Source organism: Oreochromis niloticus, linkage group LG11 (assembly GCF_001858045.2).
Source record: "Oreochromis niloticus isolate F11D_XX linkage group LG11, O_niloticus_UMD_NMBU, whole genome shotgun sequence".
NCBI classification, from domain to species: domain Eukaryota; kingdom Metazoa; phylum Chordata; class Actinopteri; order Cichliformes; family Cichlidae; genus Oreochromis; species Oreochromis niloticus.
Window position 1 is genome coordinate 34,041,703 of NC_031976.2, and position 18,691 is coordinate 34,060,393.

General features: G+C 42.4%; 1 protein-coding gene across 1 annotated transcript in view; it reads right to left on the bottom strand.

Annotated features, from left to right (window-relative positions):
* Positions 1-874: 874 nt before the first annotated feature.
* plcl2 (phospholipase C like 2) overlaps positions 875-18,691 on the bottom strand; it is a 43,651-nt gene continuing 25,834 nt past the window's right edge. The window contains exons 3-6 of the mRNA XM_013268411.3: positions 18,012-18,215; positions 11,963-12,038; positions 6,387-6,496; positions 875-4,838 (exon numbers count right to left, since the gene is read on the bottom strand). Of these exons, the coding sequence (XP_013123865.1) occupies positions 4,632-4,838; positions 6,387-6,496; positions 11,963-12,038; positions 18,012-18,215 (597 nt within the window). The 3' untranslated portion in view covers positions 875-4,631. The remainder of the gene's footprint in view (positions 4,839-6,386; positions 6,497-11,962; positions 12,039-18,011; positions 18,216-18,691) is intronic.

Below are 18,691 nucleotides of genomic sequence, written 5' to 3' on the forward strand. Positions count from 1 at the left end.
GTTACTTGCTCTTTTCTCAGTTTTTGCAGTTTTCTCAGTTAGGGACTCTAAACATAATACACTCCGTGACTGGCTATATAAATAAAGTTTATGTGTTTGGTAGCAACTGCACAGCTGTCTTAACCATAAAACAGGGTCTGCCTTTGCTTGCTACCTGTGCACGAGCGCTTGTGAGCGTGCATGCTGGCGACAAACCCATCCAAAGCAAGCCTAAGCTTTGTTTCCCCAGGCTCACTCTGCTCAGCTCAACACACAGGGAGCTAATCAATACTGATGCATGTGCAAAAAAAACCCCACAGCTGGGGGAGTTGGAGCGAGGCATCTCTGCCCTTGAAAATAGTCACATCTTTGTGGACTCGCGCACTGCGAACATGATTGATGTGAATATTAAAAGCGATACTAACCTTGGGAACATTTAGCATTCTTAAGGCTGTAATGTGACTTGGAATAAGAGCAGCAGGAGACTTGGATTTGATTCCTGGATTAGAAACCATTAGTGAGGCCTGCGTGAGTCAAAGCTGCAGGGAGGGGATGAAAAATAGGTGGAATATTCCTTTAACGCAAGAGGGATTTTCTTATTCTTTGAGAAGGAGCAAATGGGGATTCAGTATGACGCTGGGATGTAAATTACCTAACAGAGCAACCTACATTGGCAAAAATAGGCAGAAGCAGGGCTGACTGGAGTGGGAAGGTCAGTGTGACACGGTACAGCCTGAAGAAGAGTGGAGGACGGTTGCTGCAGGGAGGCGGGCGAGCTGATCACTGTGCAGTGAGAGAGCAGATCCCAGAAGGAAGTAAACACTGCCTAAGAACGAGGAAGCCATTCCTGCCCCCATGTTAGAAAGTATCATGTAAAGTCAAACACAAACACATGATCTATCCAACAATGTTTATTGAGTTCATTTTCTTTTTTATTTGACAGGTAAACAGACTTGAAATACAGCTGAAATGCTCTCAACAACAACTGTAATACGCCAACTGGCACAGCACTGACGTCTTGTTGTGGGTTCATGATCTGCAGGAAGTGTGGACAGCATTTTAAAAAAAAAAGAAAAGAAAAAAACGCACATCATCATGAGCAACGAGGAAGAATTTGAAAAAGGATGCAGACATTTATGGATGTGTTTGGCTACACTGACAGCTAGCAGTTAAATCATTTTTATTCTGTGGACAAAGATATTAATGTTCGGCTTGTTTGAAAAGGGCTTCCACCCTGTTTTAAAAGAAAAATCGTGCCACAACCCAAGTGATGTTTGCTGAGTGTAAAAGATGGGCAGCTGGTGAGCAGAGTCACAAAGTTAAACTTTTAAGGTTTCAGCCTTATCGCTTTATCGATTTATGATCCTGGATCTTCCTAAATCGCAACACCAGTGTCAAAGTCGCACTGACTTAATTTGTACTCTCCACAGATCATTAAGCTCTGCCCATAAGGCAACAAATAGATACTCCTATTGAAAATTTTCAAAAGGAGACCTTCTGTGGTCCAACACATTATTGTTGGACTCGTGTAGAGTAGCTTTCAGAATAATCCTCGGCGCCGTCCCTCAGGTCATCATCTGTCTGATCTAAACCAGATTCTCTTGATTGGCTGCCCCTCATGAACAAATCATTTAAATTGGTGGGTGGGGCTTCTGTGCACCTCAGGTGACCACATTAGGGATATCCGCTCTCACAGTTGGATAGCAGGAGGCCCACAGAGGTCACTCACACAAAGGCTGATCTCCATATTTGAAACTGGCCATGTTAAATATGAACATCCACTATTTTTAATGTATATATGAAAGACGAGGATAACCGGCCTCCTTTTAAAGGCTCTGAAATGTCAGATGCATTTTACATCATTTTCTAGGCCTCCTTTGTCCAGTAATTAAAAATATCTACTTTACTATTGTGACATTATAAATAGAGATAATATTGGAGGGACAAATGAAAAGCAAGCCGGCTCGTCAATGGAGGAACGTAACAGTAAAGTCATGTTTAAAGACAACACCCTTTTCTCAGTCCCTGCTTGCACTTGGTTTTAGTTAGCAGTAACGAGGCACAGTTTAATCAAAGAGTAACTGTGGCTCGATTGCTGCTCTGTCACCAGGAATGGTTATGAAGCTTTTATTACTTTGAAGTCGGTGTCCTTCTCTGCCATCTCTTCAGACCTGAGTTTATATTCTTACAAAGGGTTGTCAAAGTGCTGTTAATCACAGACAGAAACTGCTTGAGCTGTCTGATACAGTTTTTCGTCATGTGAGAACTTAAAAGTGGACAAGTGGTGCTATGCAAAATGAAGCATTTCAGGGAAACATCTTTGTGGCGTAAACTGAATCCATAGCCTTTTGTTTTTGTACTTCCCATACAAAGTGAGTGCAGCGTGTTCTCATACCCGTGGTGTCAAATACTGCCATTCTTATCAAAGCTGCTAACGTCTCAGACACACAAGGAGTCCTGTGGCACCTCTGCCATGGTGCACCGGGGTACTGCAATAACAAGACAGGTTTTACTTTCAACTAAAGGTTTGTGGAGGACCTGGTGTTACAAGTAAATGCACAGGTTAAAATTTCAGTTTGCAGGGTTTTATAAATATAGCCAATCAGTATTTAGTATTGAACAAACGCAACTAAAACTTGTGACTTAACGTGTACTCACAATGGTTTCCCTGCACCTTGGCCAACATTACTCTCTCCTACCCAGACCTTCCAGGCACCAAGTGCACTTGAGTTTCTCTCAGCATCTCAAACATGGAAAGTATAAAAGATGGATGCGGCTTCCAGGTCTTAAAAGAGAAGCTAATGTGCCTTAAACTTGTATTCTTTCATGGCCAGCAGGGGGGCGATGACTCTGGGTGCAAAAAACCTCTGACGGTAGGGGAATCTCTGGTAAAATACCGACTTCTTCGCTTTCTGAATAACGTAAACGCTTCTAATGACGATGGGATCAATCGCTAGCTTTGGGTTTTCTTAAACAAATGGGGAAAGCGCTGTTGTGGACTGTGTAATGGTTGATGATTATCACGGTTTGTTGAACACTGGTTTTGACTTGTGGTTGTTTTCGTCTGTTAAAAATAGTAGGTGTAATAAGATTAAGGCTCATCCAGCACTTTTTTGGGGGTCAATAATTTGTTCTATTTAATTCGGTTCTTTGTTAATTATTTTTATTTGGTTGTTGTTTTCAAAACCATTGAAAATCCATTTAATATTACTGTGACCTTTGCACCAAGACAGAGGCCAAAGGTGCGTATGGTGCGCATGTCTTCAGCTGTCTTAGAGAGCGGCAGTGTTTGAAGCCTTGAGATGAGTCCCTGTAGGATCTATTCAATGATTCTGCTCAGCAAAACCAAGTAATTACAAGAAAACAGGCTGATGAGGTTTCTTTTTTTCCCACAGCCAGAACAGATTTCTCATTTGGTTTATTTTGAATATCTGTGGAATTGGTTGGGCTTTTTTTTTCTTGGAAGAAATCTCTAATCTTTTTAATATTTATTACAGGTTTCAGCACTCGTGTGGGAGGAGCACGCTCCAAAAATAAAAGCCCAAGATATTCCCCCATGAAATGCTAAAATGTGATTAAAACTGCGAGCTGTTGAGTGCATTAACGTCCAGTCACCGGTTTCTTCCGTGCAGTTGCTGGTTCAGAATTTTGAGACTTTGTTGTTGTTTGCACCAAAGAAACTGTATGAATACATTCTCTTATTCATCCTTCTGCCTCGACTTGTTGGAGCGCTCCGCCGGGAAAACTCGGGTCACTTCTCGTGATAAACCTCGTTACCAGATGTCCACAGACAAATAAAACTTTGTATTTCCACAGACATATTCATATATCTTTTATAAAATAAATCTTGTATTTCCAAGTGTACAATAATAAAATGATGCACTCTGCAGAAAAAAAGGTAACAGAAAACTCCATATATACATATAGTATACTGTTTTGGCAGACAAAAACATGGTTCAGTATTGTAAACAGCTCTTTACTCCCATTCACATGTGTTCGTCTACCATTTATTGACTTCTTCCGTCGGCTTGTTGTTCCTCCTGTCCCGTTACATTCATACAGTAAATCCAGAAAATTGTGCTTTAGGAAATCTCTTAAAACAATCCGCGGCTTTTTTTCCTTCATATCTTTTCTTAACACCTGTTCTGCTGAGTAGAAGTGCACTGTCTCCAAACAGTAGCTGAATGTCTTAAACAGTCTCGTGGCTGGTAGTTCACTCATCTCTCCTGGTTCAATCAGGAGAAGAGTTGGGGTCAGAGGAATGGCAGCAAACTTGTGCAGTGGGGTGGAGGATGTAGAGATCTGAGCTTGATGACTGGGAAGGTTTGGTGGCACATGTGTAGCAAATGCTTCATTAGTAATTTACCAGTTTTCTAGACTTGAATAAACTTGCAGTGAAACTGTTCGGTGAACTGAGCCCGTGCCTGGAAAAGCAGCAGCATTTTACTGATGGCAGAAGTTGGAGAGGTTAAAGCTGCGCTTGGGATGCAGGAATGTTTGTGATGGAATGTGAAGAAACACTAGCGTGCACAGAGCAGTGTCTGGGTAAAGACACGGACTGGTGAAGGACCAAAGGAGTGAAAGCAAGCTTTGGGTTTTGAGCTCAGGGGGCAGGAACAGAGTGGAGGTGTGGGCGTCAGGTGTGCGGGTCTTTAGTTGTCCTCATCCGTCAGCTCTTCCTCCGCCATGGCCTTCTCAGGGATGGCCTCGAGGCTGCATCTGCTCTTGGACTCAGAGGAGCCGAAGGAACCGCTCACTGCGCTACCTTTAGTCAGTTTACAGGTGAGCGCGGCATAGTGGATCTGCTTGAGGTTCTCCTGGACTTCGCTTCGGGCGTGCTTCAGTAGATCCGCCTGGCCCTGAGAGGTAAACGCAGATCACAGAGTCAGACAGCAGCAAGTTAGGTGTCGGGAAAAACTGTAGCTTGTAAAACTTCTTTCAGTTTCATTCGTGCAACGCCAATTCACTGCGCAAACATCGCAAGGGGTGTTACACTGTAAAATGAAGAAAACCACACAATATCAAAGAGCACCCCAAATATTTCATGGTATATTATTAGCATATATTTTCTATTCTCTATGAACAGCACTTGGGAACAGTGGGGTTAAAGACCTCTAGTTGAACCAGGCTCAGGGAGGAAGCTGCAGAGCTGATCGCTCTTACCTCTGTGTTTAGATTAATGTGTTGTAGAGTTGTGTCAGTGTCAGACTTTAGATGTTATTGCCTCAGAAAAGTTTATTACAAATGCTTTGTGAAGGTCACTGACTCACAGTCCATAAACATTCCAGTTTCACTAAACATGTCCCACAAATTTACCTCGTGCCTCTGCTGTGCAGTCACAAATGTAACAAATCATCCATCCGTCCATCTTTTTAAATGCTTGTCTAATTCAAGGTCACAGAGGGGGTGGAGCTTATCCCAGCTGTGACTGGGCCAGAGTCAGACCCCGAACAGGTCGCAGAGCTGAACACGTCTCCTGTATACTTTAATTTCACTGCAGTTGGTTTTATAAGCACAACATACAATTGAGTTTTTAACGAAAGTTGAATTGTTTTTCACACCTAGTTCTACTTGTAACTTTATTTTTCATAAACATGTAGTCGCTGCATTAACATTACCTGAACGTCTTTGCAGTTCTAACACTGAAACTCCACAGCTGGCTTAAATAGTTAATTTAAGTTAGTTAAAACACAAGTTATATGAAGTGACAATTGTTTCTTTTATACTTGAGAACCTTTATCATTGTGGAACACGTCACTGTGAAAGAACATTTATGGCCGACTAGATCATTTTCCTGACCTACAATCAGATTTCCTCCCAGCAGACGAGACGCGGGGTGTTGCTCTGTCGTCACTTCCTTTAAATGTCAGAGTAGCTGATGTCAAAGCATTGCTGCAATCATCAATGTGCACTTTAGTTCATCTTGTCAGACTGACTATGATCAAAACTATCTGCACTGTAACACCTTATTGATTAACAGTGATCAGCTCTGGTTCCTAATGTTGCTGTGGCAGGGAACACTCTCTGTGCTTTTAGCCATAAATCATGCAGCTCACTGTAGCGTATCTATTTATTCCTTTCCTTTGTTTCGTTTGTATACAGTCTACATGCCATTGTAGCAGGATAGGATATAAGTAAGTAAGCTGAGCATATATCCCTGTCTCAACAATCTCAAGACTCCTCTAAGTACTTGCTTACAGGCATTTTTTTTTTCTTCAACTGATGTCATGATGTCAAAAAGGATCAGAAGAAATGTGGCTTAAAGCGAGGTGAGAGGATGAACCGAGCAGGGCCCATTGTAGGATAAATAAAGGTTATTATGCAAAGCTCCTCTAAGCAATTTGGTGGCATTGGCCTCCATTAATAAAACTGCCTTGACTTATAAGTGATGTGACTGAAAATCTCACCTTGAGAATGGTGATGTTCCACGTGAAGCTCTCCACAGCCTTGTGCAGCTTTCTGCCTTTCAAGCCTTCCTTCACAGCCAGGTCGTGGAGGTTCTCGTGAAATTCCATAGCTGCGAGAGAGAAACAGAGAGAATGAGTGTCGAGTCAGTGCGGTGTTGGTTTAGGAAAGAAGAACAGCTGCTGCGAGAGTGGAGTCTGGGATATGCGACTGGCTGCTAGGCTTGTTGTCACTGTGAGGAAACACATGCGAGCAAAGACCCTGGCATGTACTGTCGACATTTCACATTTCTCCAGCAGCAGAAAACTTCAGTCTGTGGAAGTATAGAGATTCTCCGGATGTGGGAGAGCATTACTGTCTCCTCACTGCACACATACGGGGTGATAATGGATCGCAGTGGCCACAGTTACATACATACCAGGTCTGGAAAGCAGGTGAGATTGTCCTGTAGCATAAACTCAAGTGCCTGCCATGAAAATATTAACAGTCTTGTGGAAAGCAGATGTGATGGAAAATGTGGTCTGTTTTTCAGCTTTTCATTGACCGCAGAAGGAAAATGTATCCGACGTTTCTTGACACTGCTTTGTTTTATTAGAGTCCACACAGTGTTTATACATTGATTTTCACTGGGATGTCCCTGTCAGTGGGGAACTGTTTTGTGCCTCTCTTCAGCATCATCAATGGGAAATCTATATCATGCAGTGACTAGTGTGCAAGTCCTGTGTAAACCCTTCTAATACAGGGATGCTAAGGGAGAGGAGTACACAAATACAGATGAAGAGAAGGAAAGAAAAAAACTGAGGTGAATGAAACAGTGAGGCGGGATAAAAGAGACCCGGAAACAGAGAGAGTGTGGGAGACGGACACGACGCTCTTTCACTGTGGATTAGCATCACGGCCTCCCACAGAGGAGGGATTTGTCTCCTGAGGAGCTTTCCCACCTCTTCCCTCCTCTCCTATTTTTCCCCCTCCTTCCTCTGCATGACTGAGTCTGACTAAGGACATGTTTAAAGTTGACTTTGCTTTGCAGTGCAGCAACAGGAAACTTCAGCCTGAGAGCCATAAACCAAAGGCAGACAGAGCAGAGACTCCATGACTGCGTAACATCTCTGCACTGGAAACTCCACATACATTTCCGCTTCTGATAACAGCTTGAGCCAGTCGTAGTTCCTGTCAGTGCTGTTGCCATGGAAACATGGTGTGCACGAGAGAGAGAGAGAGACAACCCCCCCCAACCCCCTTTGTGTGAAATCTCCATAATAGGTGTGTGGGGCTGGGCTGTTTTGGAGCCACTCAGCTGAGGATTTGCGTCTGTCACCAGACTTCAGGCATGAACACAACCTCAGGAAGCTGACAGGATTCACAGCCAGTTGTGACACATTTATCATATTTGAAGCAGATGTCACGTCACCGCTCCCAAGTCCCACTTTTGTTTTTTGCACTTTTGTATTTTCGCCACCATTTTTTGCTATAATCGAATGTGAAATGACATCTGTTTAATTCCAGGTCACTACTGTAACTACAGAGCTGCTGCTGCTGCTGTGCACGTGAACCATGACAGTGCTGAAGAAGGTGCACGTCGCACACACACTTAACTCACACTGAAGGTTGCCTAGCAACATTTTATGGAGTCTGGCAGGCAAGAAAGGGGAAAGCTCGTTCTTAGTAAAGCATTTCAGACTCTAATCTCTGAGGTAATGCTGCAAGATGGCAACTGTACAGTAAAGACCGCTTCGAGAAGGCTGAGGCGTAATGTGAAGGATCGCAGCATGACCTAAATTTTTCAATAGGTTAAATTCATAATTCTTTCAGCAAGACAGGATCATATCTACTTATACCACACATGCCACTAAAACCTAATTTTATCAGACATGGAGTACAAATCCAGATTAAGCAATTATCCAGGTCTGGGTCACAGGGGCAGCAGTCTAAGCAGAGACGCCTGACCTCCCTCTCCCCACTACATCCCACAGGGCACTGAGACATTCCCAAGCCTGCCAAGAGACTCGGACTCTCCAGGATGTCATGGAGTCTGGAGTGCTCTGGGTAGGACGTGCCAGAAACACATCGCATAGGTGGTGTCCAGGAGGCGTGAACTACATCTTTCAGTGCCGAGGGGGAGCTGTGGCTCTGCTCTGAGCCCCCCCTCACTGAGCTCTTCACCCTGTGTCTGTGCCCAGACCCCCTTCAGAGTACACTACTCCCAGCTCGTGGCCATGGGTGAGGATAAAGCGTATATTGATCAGTAAATCTCAACTCATTCTTTACCACAATGGGCCAGTCCCCAGAGATGCTGCAACAACACAATAGCTTCTTGGTCAATTGTGCTTTTTTCTATTTATTGTTTAACATTGCTGAAATTAAGCTTTTTAGCTAAGAACTCACACAACTGTACGTGTAACCAGTTGTGTGCCTGTATTTATAAACTGGAGTGACGATAAAATGTTGAATCTTTGTAGAAATGTTCACAAATCTACATCTTAAAGTAGAAAAGCTGACAAGCAGTCAGATGATTAGCCACAAAATGAAAAAAATCAAAGTAATGGTTATTATATCCTTAAAATATCATAAATGAATAAATATCCATTTCCCTACAAACAGATTAAAGAAAGCTTAAAAGGGACAAGATTGTATCAGAACGTTTGATTTGTGAGAATCTGTCATTTTAACTTGTAAAATAAACTTTGCCTCTTTGCTTTGTATTCTGCCAAATGTCACAGTGGCTCCACTTTGCACTGAATACTGTAATTTTGCACTTGGCATTTAAAAGAACATCTTCTGTCCTGATCATGTTAGTCTGCAGCAGCTTTAGATCCCCCAAATGTTAATTGGAACCTAAGTGAGTATCGGGTGAGGGAGGTGACATCCCTGTTTGAGCTACAAACACCTGACTGAGTTCGCCGACACCACCTACGTCCATTTTTTCTTTCTCTCTCTCTCTCTCTCCCTCTCCTCCGTCTTGGGCCCCGTCTGATCTGATGTGATGGATTATTCACAGCTTTAATAGCTGCTCCTGCTGAAACATTCTGCTTTCTGTAAAGGGGGAATTGGGTTTGTACTGACCCAGTTTCTACTCAACAGACGCACAAAACCATGCTGCATGCACCGCTGGGATAGAATTATGTCAGTTTGGGATGGAAAATAAATCAATGTTCAAGTTCATCAGTTTGCCATCTGTTGTGTCCTAGTTTGCAATTGTTGGCTGTTTAATTTTCTCCAGCTGATTTTGGATAATCATATATAAATATACTTTGAGATTAAAGTCCCCATGAAGCTTCTGTGGAAGCTTCTGAAATAAAAAATATGTTTGTCTTCTTAAATTTGTACTCCCGTCTTACTCATTTGTTTGACTATTGTTTTATTTACAAGTGTCCTTATATGCCCTTCCACACAGCAGGTGGCATATACTGCGCTGGCCGCTGCACTCTGCCTACATTTTTGAGGCAGCTCATGGTTTTCACGTGTACTATATGCTGTTTCATGTCGTTCTGCATTTCTATTGGTCGAAATGTATTCCACACAGGCCATGCAGTTCAACGCAGCTGAACCAGGAAACGCTCGCATTTGCTGCATTTGTCAGGTAGGACCAAGGAGCAACTTCTGCAAGAGTTTAACTGAATATAGCGTATAACATTTAATCGACGAGCGAACTGTTCACATGCCATACTCAGACGGTGTCGGCCTACAACACTTTACTAGCTATTATGATCCAGTTAAATTGTAATCTGCTATGAGCCAGGTTACACTAAAGAGGTGAGTGCTCAACAAGAGTGATGCGCCGTTCTTTACCACTAAAATGTGGTTAATTCAAAACTCAATTTGGTAACCTGCGTAGGCATACTAGCATATTCAATTATATGATAATGGCCACTTTTTAAATCTCCTATAAATCAGTAACAAATCAAGATCAAGCATCTGCCCCGGAACACAACAGAACTGATAATGAAATGCAATTTTGTGAGGTAAAAATGATCTAATAATGCCTGGCAGGCATCTTTTTCAGGCTTTTATCTTTTTAACTACTTTACATGGAAGATAAGACAACACAACAGCTGGCACATGTAATCTCACTGTGGTAAGCCGGTAACAGTAACGTCATAGTCTAAATTTGTAAACTGCAGACAAACAAAAGCCAGAAAAGAGAAAAAAAAAAAAAAAGATGCCTTTTGATGTGTACAATGAAGGCCGTACAGATCACAGGGTGTTATTATGGCTGAGGGACACAAACAGGTCATACATTTAGGACAGAAGCTGTTCTGAATTGTGCATGCTACAGTCCAAATTGGAACCAAACAGAAAATGGTCTAAATAAAAAATTCAAAGGCTTTGGGGGATCTTTCTGATGTCAGTAAGTTCAAGTACATCTTTAGCCCAAAGCCACTGGCTGGTAATTGTTAAGGTCTGGAAGGTGGTTGAACTGAAAAACACCAAAATGCCTTTGATTCACATTGCTTAAAAAGGCACAGTCGTCATCCTCTCTGATGCAGCAAGACAATAGACAATGAATATTTTATAAGTCATCCATCTGAAAGCCAATAAAGCTGAGCTGTGGTAATGATGGTCCATCTCTGCGCCCTTCCATTCTCACTAAGCGTTTCCAGCAGGCTTACTCGATGTTAAATTAGCCCTCTAGACTACTTAGACAGGATTCATTGTGAGAAAGTGCTACAATATGAATCACGTTAGCTTCAAAATTAAGAGGTTTTCCCCATATTTCTGGTTCACTGCTGTAGCTGCTTCATGAAACGAGAACTGCCCCAAAATAAAAGCCAGTCCTCTTCAATCATTAACACAGACTAAAGAAAGAACGGTGCCTCCGGAGCCCATCTGTGTGCTGCATCTTAAATCCAGTGACCTATAAGGATGACCAAACTTGAATGGATTCGCTTTTCCCTTATTGACACAAAGTCGATATGTTACAATCAGCTAGTACAGGGGTGGGCAATCCCAGTCCACGAGGGCCGGTGTCCCTGCAGGTTTTAGATCTCACCTTGGGTCAACACACCTGAATCACATGATTAGTTCGTTACCAGGCCTCTGGAGAACTTCAGGACATGTTGAGAAGCTAATTTAGCCATTTAAATCAGCTGTGTTGGTTCGAGGACACATCTAAAACCTGCAGGGACACCGGCCCTCGTGGACTGAGATTGCCCACCCCTGAGCTAGTAGGCCAAGACTCCATAAATGCATGGCGCTGTAACTGGTATAGAATGGCGTGTGTGTGGATAGACTGCCATCTATTAACTTCACACAGTCTTCCCCCATTTCACTCAGTCTCGAACCAGGTAATCAGAATACAGGACAGAGGCTCTTACAGGTGTGAATTAAACACCTCTATTTGAATGGCAGCTTTTCAAAGAGAAACAGTGACTGGATCACATTAATGAACATGAATCAAATGGTAATTCCACTGATGCAAATAAGAAAATTCTAATTAATTCATATTGACTGATCCCATGTCACCTCTGTGGCTTCAGAGGCAACATGGGGCCACAGGCAAACACTCAGATGCTGGTTAATGGTGTCAGGAAATTCTGCCTTTTAAGGGTTTTCCTCCTCCTGTGTGACTGTATCTTACCTGCTTTTTGGGTTTGGAGGATTCTCTCGTACACCCCCTCTGAGCTCTCTAGCAGCGCCTTGCTGGTCTGGATTACCTGAAAGCACACAAACATATTTGCTCACATTTGCCTTTAGTTTCCACATCAGCAAAAACTAGCATCCCACAACAAAGCAGGAAGCAGTCTGTCTGCTAGCAGGCAGTTTCTATCCAGGGAGTGCTCAGAAAACAAGTTGTTATTACAGGGGATGTGAGTGGGCAAGGCTGCTAAATTGCATTTTTGAAAGCCAAAATTAGAGGGTAGGAGACACAAGCAATTAGGTTGTTTATTAAAAGTTACTTTTCTTTCCTAAAACACCAACAGAGTCTTGTTTTAAATGAGAAAAATATATATGTGCAAATCTTACTTTGGTTGGAAAGTATTTTTTTCAAAGGAAGTGCTGATAATTAAGGTCATTTCAATTAAAAACATGTCAGTCATTCTGAAGCAGCAACACCATTACTGTGTTCTCTGTGAAGCTGCAGCTGCGACAGATGCTAAGTTTAGCTCCTCTGGTCTTATGCGCACCCCTAATTGAGTGCACAAACTCTGCTGACCTGCAGACTGTTTAAACTCTTGTGGCAATCCATTTACATATTAAATGCCAGCGCTGCTTCTTCCTAACAGTAAACAAAAAAAATAAATAAATAAATAACGAAAAAGCTTTTTTTAACACAAGGAAGACGGCAGCAGCATGTTGTTTCAGGAGGTTAATGGTGCATATGTAGGCTGTCAGAGACGGGGGTAAATAAGCATGGAGTAAACAGGGTGCCTGGCAGACCATCTGGATCTTTTGCCACAATTATTTTAGTAATAGCTTAAATTTTTTCATCTGATGGGGATGCTATTTATACCCTAATGCTGCATGGTCGTAATTGACTTGTTCACTCCCGGTGTGACTTAAGCATAGAGAGGTTGTGCTGCGAAGCCAGGCGGCCGGCTCAGCTGCCAACATTGAAATTAAGGAATGATAAACAGGGTTTTATTGCAGAGATTGGAGAGACAGAGCCAAAAACAAGCATCACTGTGGCCCCAACATCGATCTTTGGAGCCTGCCAGCCAGATCCCAGAGAAGAGGGCAATCAGGGAGGCCCGTACAGAGAGGGATAGAGGGAAAAATATATAGTACTTAATCCAACAGAGGCTGTAATTCACTGCTCTGACAGTCTTACTGTAATGACGCAGTCCCACCTCATCCTTAACTGGTGCTTAATCTGAACAAAACTTTGCACAAATATTATCACTCATACACTGATTATTAACAGTTCTTTGGATTTTCGTGTATATTATCTTCATCTCATCATCATCCTGCAATGCAATATTATGTTTTCTGTTTGTGTCTGCTTCGCGTGTCATGTTCAGCATACAGGGAGTGCAGAATTATTAGGCAAGTTGTATTTTTGAGGAATAATGTTATTATTGAACAACAACCATGTTCTCAATGAACCCAAAAAACTCATTAATATCAAAGCTGAATGTTTTTGGAAGTAGTTTTTAGTTTGTGTTTAGTTTTAGCTATTTTAGGGGGATATCTGTGTGTGCAGGTGACTATTACTGTGCATAATTATTAGGCAACTTAACAAAAAACAAATATATACCCATTTCAATGATTTATTTTTACCAGTGAAACCAATATAACATCTCCACATTCACAAATATACATTTCTGACATTCAAAAACAAAACAAAAACAAATCAGCGACCAATATAGCCACCTTTCTTTGCAAGGACACTCAAAAGCCTGCCATCCATGGATTCTGTCAGTGTTTTGATCTGTTCACCATCAACATTGCGTGCAGCAGCAACCACAGCCTCCCAGACACTGTTCAGAGAGGTGTACTGTTTTCCCTCCTTGTAAATCTCACATTTGATGATGGACCACAGGTTCTCAATGGGGTTCAGATCAGGTGAACAAGGAGGCCATGTCATTAGTTTTTCTTCTTTTATACCCTTTCTTGCCAGCCACGCTGTGGAGTACTTGGACGCGTGTGATGGAGCATTGTCCTGCATGAAAATCATTTTTTTCTTGAAGGATGCAGACTTCTTCCTGTACCACTGCTTGAAGAAGGTGTCTTCCAGAAACTGGCAGTAGGACTGGGAGTTGAGCTTGACTCCATCCTCAACCCGAAAAGGCCCCACAAGCTCATCTTTGATGATACCAGCCCAAACCAGTACTCCACCTCCACCTTGCTGGCGTCTGAGTCGGACTGGAGCTCTCTGCCCTTTACCAATCCAGCCACGGGCCCATCCATCTGGCCCATCAAGACTCACTCTCATTTCATCAGTCCATAAAACCTTAGAAAAATCAGTCTTGAGATATTTCTTGGCCCAGTCTTGACGTTTCAGCTTGTGCGTCTTGTTCAGTGGTGGTCGTCTTTCAGCCTTTCTTACCTTGGCCATGTCTCTGAGTATTGCACACCTTGTGCTGTTGGGCACTCCAGTGATGTTGCAGCTCTGAAATATGGCCAAACTGGTGGCAAGTGGCATCTTGGCAGCTGCACGCTTGACTTTTCTCAGTTCATGGGCAGTTACTTTGCGCCTTGGTTTTTCCACACGCTTCTTGCGACCCTGTTGACTATTTTGAATGAAACGCTTGATTGTTCGATGATCACGCTTCAGAAGCTTTGCAATTTTAAGACTGCTGCATCCCTCTGCAAGATATCTCACTATTTTTGACTTTTCTGAGCCTGTCAAGTCCTTCTTTTGACCCATTTTGCCAAAGGAAAGGAGGTTGCCTAATAATTATGCACACCTGATATAGGGTGTTGATGTCATTAGACCACACCCCTTCTCATTACAGAGATGCACATCACCTAATATGCTTAATTGGTAGTAGGCTTTCGAGCCTATACAGCTTGGAGTAAGACAACATGCATGAAGAGGATGATGTGGACAAAATACTCATTTGCCTAATAATTCTGCACTCCCTGTACGCCGACCATACGTTACTCAGCGGTCGCCAAAATTTTGATCCGCAACTGAATTTTGTTGCCGAGTCACAAAAAAATACGTAAAGAAGAATTTGAAAAAGTGCCACAGACCTGGTTTGTATTTATTAAAGCTGTCTCTTTAAACAAAATCAAAACTATGGGACATTTTGCTACCATATAACTTCCTTCCAGAAGCACATTAGGCTTTTCTCATTTCTCTATTTGGTGCCTCATCATCTTCTCTGTCCTCCTGCCTGTGACTCCAAAATCCATCACTGGACACCACACTGAAGGATGCCTTCATTCCTAACATACCTCTCAAGGACAGAGGAGAGAGGAGTAATACTCGAGGATGCACAGAAGCGATTTTACCATCAGAATGTAAAAGGCACAGCACACAGCTTACCTTTACAATCCCAGGTGACACGACGACACCACAAACAACTGGATCTTTGCACTTGCATGCTGTTTCATTTATTTGCAATTCGGTTAATCACCTGCATGACAGCCTACCCTGTCACATTGCACTACGTTGTGAATTGCATCATGTGATCACATATCTGAATCAATAAAATACAGCAGTAGTTGGACTACAACAAAATTTATGTTGCTGCGGTGCCTTATTTATTCTGGATCACTTTAAATTGATGGCTGAGAGGCGAGGATGTCTCATTTTGTTGAATCCCCGTTGCCTCGATTCTTCTCTCCTCACATCTCTGGTGGGAGGGACTAAGATGAGAAGGGAGGATATGAGGAAAGGAATCGAGGGTGTATAATCCATGAAATTAGAGGGCTTTGTTTTTTTCCTACTGTTTTGGTCTTTTCAGATGTGTTAATAAGGAAAATCTGAAATAATGCCAGCCTTATCCTTTATGAGCATGTCGACAGACTTGTCACGGCCTGAGCTGCTGTTTTTTCTAACGCACTCTAAGAAAATGAGTGAGGACGCAGCAGACGTTTTTCTAAAGATAAATATAAACGTGCAGTCCCCCCCCCCCGCCCCCCCAAGCATGACTATGCAGAGTCATTGCCTGATACTGTGCTCAGTATGGGGGACAGACACCATTGCACAAACCCATATGGTGACTCACCATGTTCTTCTACAGGCAGTCATGACTAAGTGACTGTGGCTGTTTGTCTCACTCTGCAGCTGCAGTTGCGGCACTTAGAGCTGCCTCACACACTGTGATTACTTTCCTGATGGGTAAAGAAATTACTGTCTTGGTGGCAGACACAGCAAATCAAACGTCTTTAAAGGCATATTCTAGTAAGGTAAGTGGGTGGACTGCTCCCTATTTGCACACTAAACTGCATCCTCTAAATGTTATGGCCATCGTTATTATTATTATTACCACCCACATTAACAAAGACACAAACAGTCTTTTATTTTCAAGGTGACGTTAGTTTAATGATACATTTCTGCAAACTAAAACTAAAAAGAGAATATATTGTGAACAACCATCAATTTAATGTTATTAAAAATATTGTGTTAATGAGTCTTGTTTGATGTATGCGGTTACAGACATCCTAACACAACCATGGTAGAACAAAGTTTATTCCCCAATAAAAGCCTAACATAAGGGTTTTGAAGTCCCCTTGGTTCGGTGTTTCAAAGACTTTGTATTTTCTCCATCTACACTCTGTGCCCTTAGTTAATCTATTGCAAGTACAAACAGAAATCAGACCATATTACCTAAGAGCTCGAGCTGGCATACTACCGAGTCTCTCCAGCTCTTTCTCTTAGCACACAAATGGGCAGCATTGAGACCCACATTCTGTTTTTGCCAATTAGGAGCTGAAAGCCTGGCTACTCCCTGCAGTGGATTTTGACACACTACCTGAATTTCTAATTGTACTTATCCATACATTATTTAACATTATTTTAAGGTTGCATCTCCTCTTTTTTCTTACGCGTATGCACTTGTCAGCTCATCTTTTGCCGCCACACCTTTGTGCTTGCCATCACTTCTGGCACTCTGCTGATGATCAAGGCCTGCAGCTTCACACCACTTAAGCCCTTGATCTTAATTTATTTGATTTTAGTTCCCAAACACCCGTCATTTTCTTCTTTCTTCCTCTCCAACTCAATTTTCCTGGCGCTCCTTCCATCAGGGCCAATTACCTAGCTTTCCATTCTCATGTCTGAATAGAGCAGAGGGGTCACCTTAATCGGTCTGCATCTGAATCCTATGTTCGTCCTTGAGTTGCAAGGTATGAAGCTTTTGCCATTTCCATTTTTTTAGTGTTTAATGCATAATGTATCATTTGGATAACAAATAATGCAAAAGCACAGGTGTGTGTACCCCTTATTTGAATCAAGAGTTGAACCTAAAGGCAAAAGAGCCAAGAATGGAGTTTCTCTAATGGCCACATGGGACTGGTTCCAGAAGTAAGCCAGTCTTGTATTAACATGTCCATCTTTCCAGCAGTAAAAATCATGTTTACCGCCTGGTTTAAAAAAAAGATTTAGGACTTTCTTTTCTTGAATGTTGATACCTAATCTATGTGGTTATTAAGTTTTCAAATCAGAGACAAAATTGTTTCTCTTGTTGCTGTGCTTTTGCTAGAAAATCGCTTTTGCCTCCTTGTTCATGTTGTGCCAAGAATCAATGTCAGAGAACATCGTGTTTTAAGGTTAATGGTGTAGCTGGGAATAGCCTCAATGGCATGTTGCATAACTTGTAAACATTGATTTTATTACTTAACAGAACTCCAGCCCTGTTACCTAACCATCTCTGTGTGTCCCCATTAAGTCAAGTAAAGCCAAGTATTGATCTGATTGGCGTTGGTTTGCCTGGTTAGATCATCCCTTCCTGTTGATGGCAAAAGCATGCATGAGTAGAATGGGTTGCTGCCAAATCCAAATTAAGTTTTCTTTTCTATGCACTGCAAAAGAACCACGAGTTTGGACAACAAAGACAGAACACACTTAGATCCAGACGACAAGAGATTAAATTATGTCTGCTACTTTGTTTCTAGGCATTATTTCAGGTCATGGAACCGAATGCCTCTCTCCTCTTTTTATTTACTGTAATTTATGAGATTCACTAGAGTTACTACTGTGTAGTAAAGTGAATGAATCATGGAAAAAAACTGCTCACCATGTCATATGTGGTAACGACTTTCTTTAGGACCTCCGGTAGCAGGCCTTGAGGCTCTAAGTTGGGGTACTGCTCAGTGAGGTTGAACACCAGAAGGGGGTTATTGTCAGGCCCAGTCAGTCGAGGGGAAAGGGCCAAGATGCACTGCTTCAGGTTAGCCACCGCTGAAAGGCCGCACAGCTCTTTAAAGGACGCTATGGCATTCTGCAGAGAGTAGAGAAAGCGTAATTACAGTGGGGCTTGCATGAAATTATGCTGGTTTACACTGGCATGCCAAGCAAAACATACATCAAATGGCATAAGCATTACAAAAAGTCTAAAAAGGAAAGGAACCTAATATTCCAGCTTTCGAAAATATGCCCTTCATCTGCCCCACAACCACACAGAACAGCACTTTCTCAAAGGAAGTGGCTGGAAGCTCATTCATTACCTGTGGGAACTTTCATTTTGGCTCTTATTAGCCACTCATAAACACTCAATCCTTTTGCGCTGACACCAGGTTCACAAAGACACACAGACACACACAGAGACACAGATACCCTAACCTTCCTGTGAAAGGCCAAATTTAAATCCCACATAAACAACCAGAGGGAAAAACTGGCAGGAGGGCCAAGATGTGTTATAATCACAAGGCCAGTGGCTTGTTATCACACAATGACCGCAATGTAAACAACGCTACC